At 61.9% G+C, this 1946-nt stretch overlaps 1 protein-coding gene across 1 annotated transcript in view; it reads left to right on the forward strand.

Annotated features, from left to right (window-relative positions):
* DLL1 (delta-like 1 (Drosophila)) overlaps positions 1-1946 on the forward strand; it is a 22905-nt gene that overhangs the window by 16020 nt on the left and 4939 nt on the right. Inside the window, exons 2-3 of the mRNA XM_015558340.1 lie at positions 392-479; positions 656-913. Coding sequence (XP_015413826.1) covers positions 392-479; positions 656-913 — 346 coding nt within the window. The remainder of the gene's footprint in view (positions 1-391; positions 480-655; positions 914-1946) is intronic.

Raw genomic sequence — 1946 nt, forward strand, 5'->3', positions numbered from 1 at the left:
GGGGGAGGCCCAGAGGGGGGCGGACCCTCCCGTGTCCGGACTCTGTGCCCAGCCCCGGTCCCAGGAGCCCTTCCGTGGGAAGGCCCGAGGCCCCTGCTGAGTTGGGCTGGTCGGGGCCAGCCTGGCGCGTGGCACCCCAGGACCTCCGCGTGGGTCCACCACCTGCAGACCGAGGACAGCCGTGCCTGCTCCGCGCAGTCTCTTTCTCTCTCTCTCTCTCTCTCTCTTTACGTGATATCCTGTACTAACAGGCTGAAAAAACACGCCAGGAAATCACTCTTTAAAAAGTTCTTCCATTTCCTTGAGGAAAGTGAAAACACCGCCCAGGTCGCTAGCAGCCACAGGGCTCCCTGATGTGTCCCCAAAGCTCAGTGTTAAGAGAAGGTTCTAGTTTTCCTTGTCTCCCCGCTTCTCCCAGGGCACCTTCTCTCTGATCATCGAAGCTCTGCACACAGATTCTCCCGACGACCTCGCCACAGGTAAACACAACCCCCCACCCCCCAGCACTCTGCGAACCCCTGTGCCTGTGGCTGGGTCCTGGACCCTTACTCTGCACGGAGCCACCGGGCAACGGGTCTCGGTGCCCCCGCAGGGTGGTCCCCGCCCTGTCCAGCCTCCGGTGCAGAGTCCGCACTCACAGGCACCTCTCCTGCAGAAAACCCCGAGCGGCTCATCAGCCGGCTGGCCACACAGAGGCACCTGACGGTGGGCGAGGAGTGGTCGCAGGACCTGCACAGCAGCGGCCGTGCTGACCTCAAGTACTCCTATCGCTTCGTGTGCGACGAGCACTACTACGGGGAGGGCTGCTCAGTCTTCTGCCGCCCGCGGGATGATGCCTTCGGCCACTTCACCTGTGGGGAGCGGGGCGAGAAGGTGTGCAACCCTGGCTGGAGGGGCCAGTACTGCACCGAAGGTGGGTCCAGGGTCCGAGGGCTGCTCCCCTCAGCTTACTCCCTTCCCAGGGAGCGGAGGGGCTTCTGTGTGCCAGGATTCAGGCTGTTAGCACTAGAGAGGGGTTTCGTGGGGAAACCGAGTCTGGGGAGCCCTGGAGACTTGCCAAAACTTCAGTCAGCTGGTCTCAGGGTTGGGGTCAACTCAGACATTTTAACTTCCGCTATGGGAAGCTGCCCTTCTTAATCAGGGAGGATTTTGGAGACGGGCCAGGGGTCAGGAAGTCAGTGAGGGAAAGGGGGGAGGAAGGAAGGGAGGAACAGAGGGCAGCATGGGGTGTTGGCCGCTGTGAGCCAGTTCTCTGCTGGGGCAGCATCTCAGTGGAAAGTGCTAATTCTTCTCTGAAGTTGGGGCACTTGGCCTCTTCCCAGAGCTTGGGTGTTTGCAAACACCCATGTGATGTGCACAGGCTGTCTGATGTCACCCATGGGGTGGGTGCATGCGGAGGCCGGGGGTACCAGGCTTGCGTGGGGGGGGGGGACCCCTGGCACCTCGTCTGGGAAAGAAATGCCTTTACAAGGGACCTAGGCCTTCCTGCCCCGCATTCGGTTCTCCTGGCATCCAGGGCAGACCAGCAGCTGCTCTGCAGCACAGGGAACCAGAGCTGGGGAGTGGGGGCTGTGAGGACCCTGTAGGCTCCTGGGCCTGGTTCAGCTGGACCCTGGCAGGCCTCTCCCCAGCCTGCTCCGTACCCCCTGTTGCCTGCACAGCCGGGGATCGGGTTTCCCTGCAGTCAGGGTGGATCCTGGAGCTCCCAGACCCCAGGGAACCTTCCTTCTCCTGCCCTGGGGCAGGCAGCCTACCGGGAGGTGCACTCTCGAGTGGATCTATGCCTGGGGCGTGCGTGCCCTTCACTCTCCACCAGCTCCTTAAGCACTTGGAGTTCCACTCTGGCCTGAGCGGCTCTGTTGTCCTAAAAACTTGTGGAGCGGCTTGTTAATGAGTTTCATAACCAGGCATAACCAGACCAGGAAGCCAGCCAGCCCCCGCCTACC

Source organism: Myotis davidii, unplaced genomic scaffold (genome assembly GCF_000327345.1).
Source record: "Myotis davidii unplaced genomic scaffold, ASM32734v1 scaffold592, whole genome shotgun sequence".
Lineage (NCBI taxonomy): Eukaryota > Metazoa > Chordata > Mammalia > Chiroptera > Vespertilionidae > Myotis > Myotis davidii.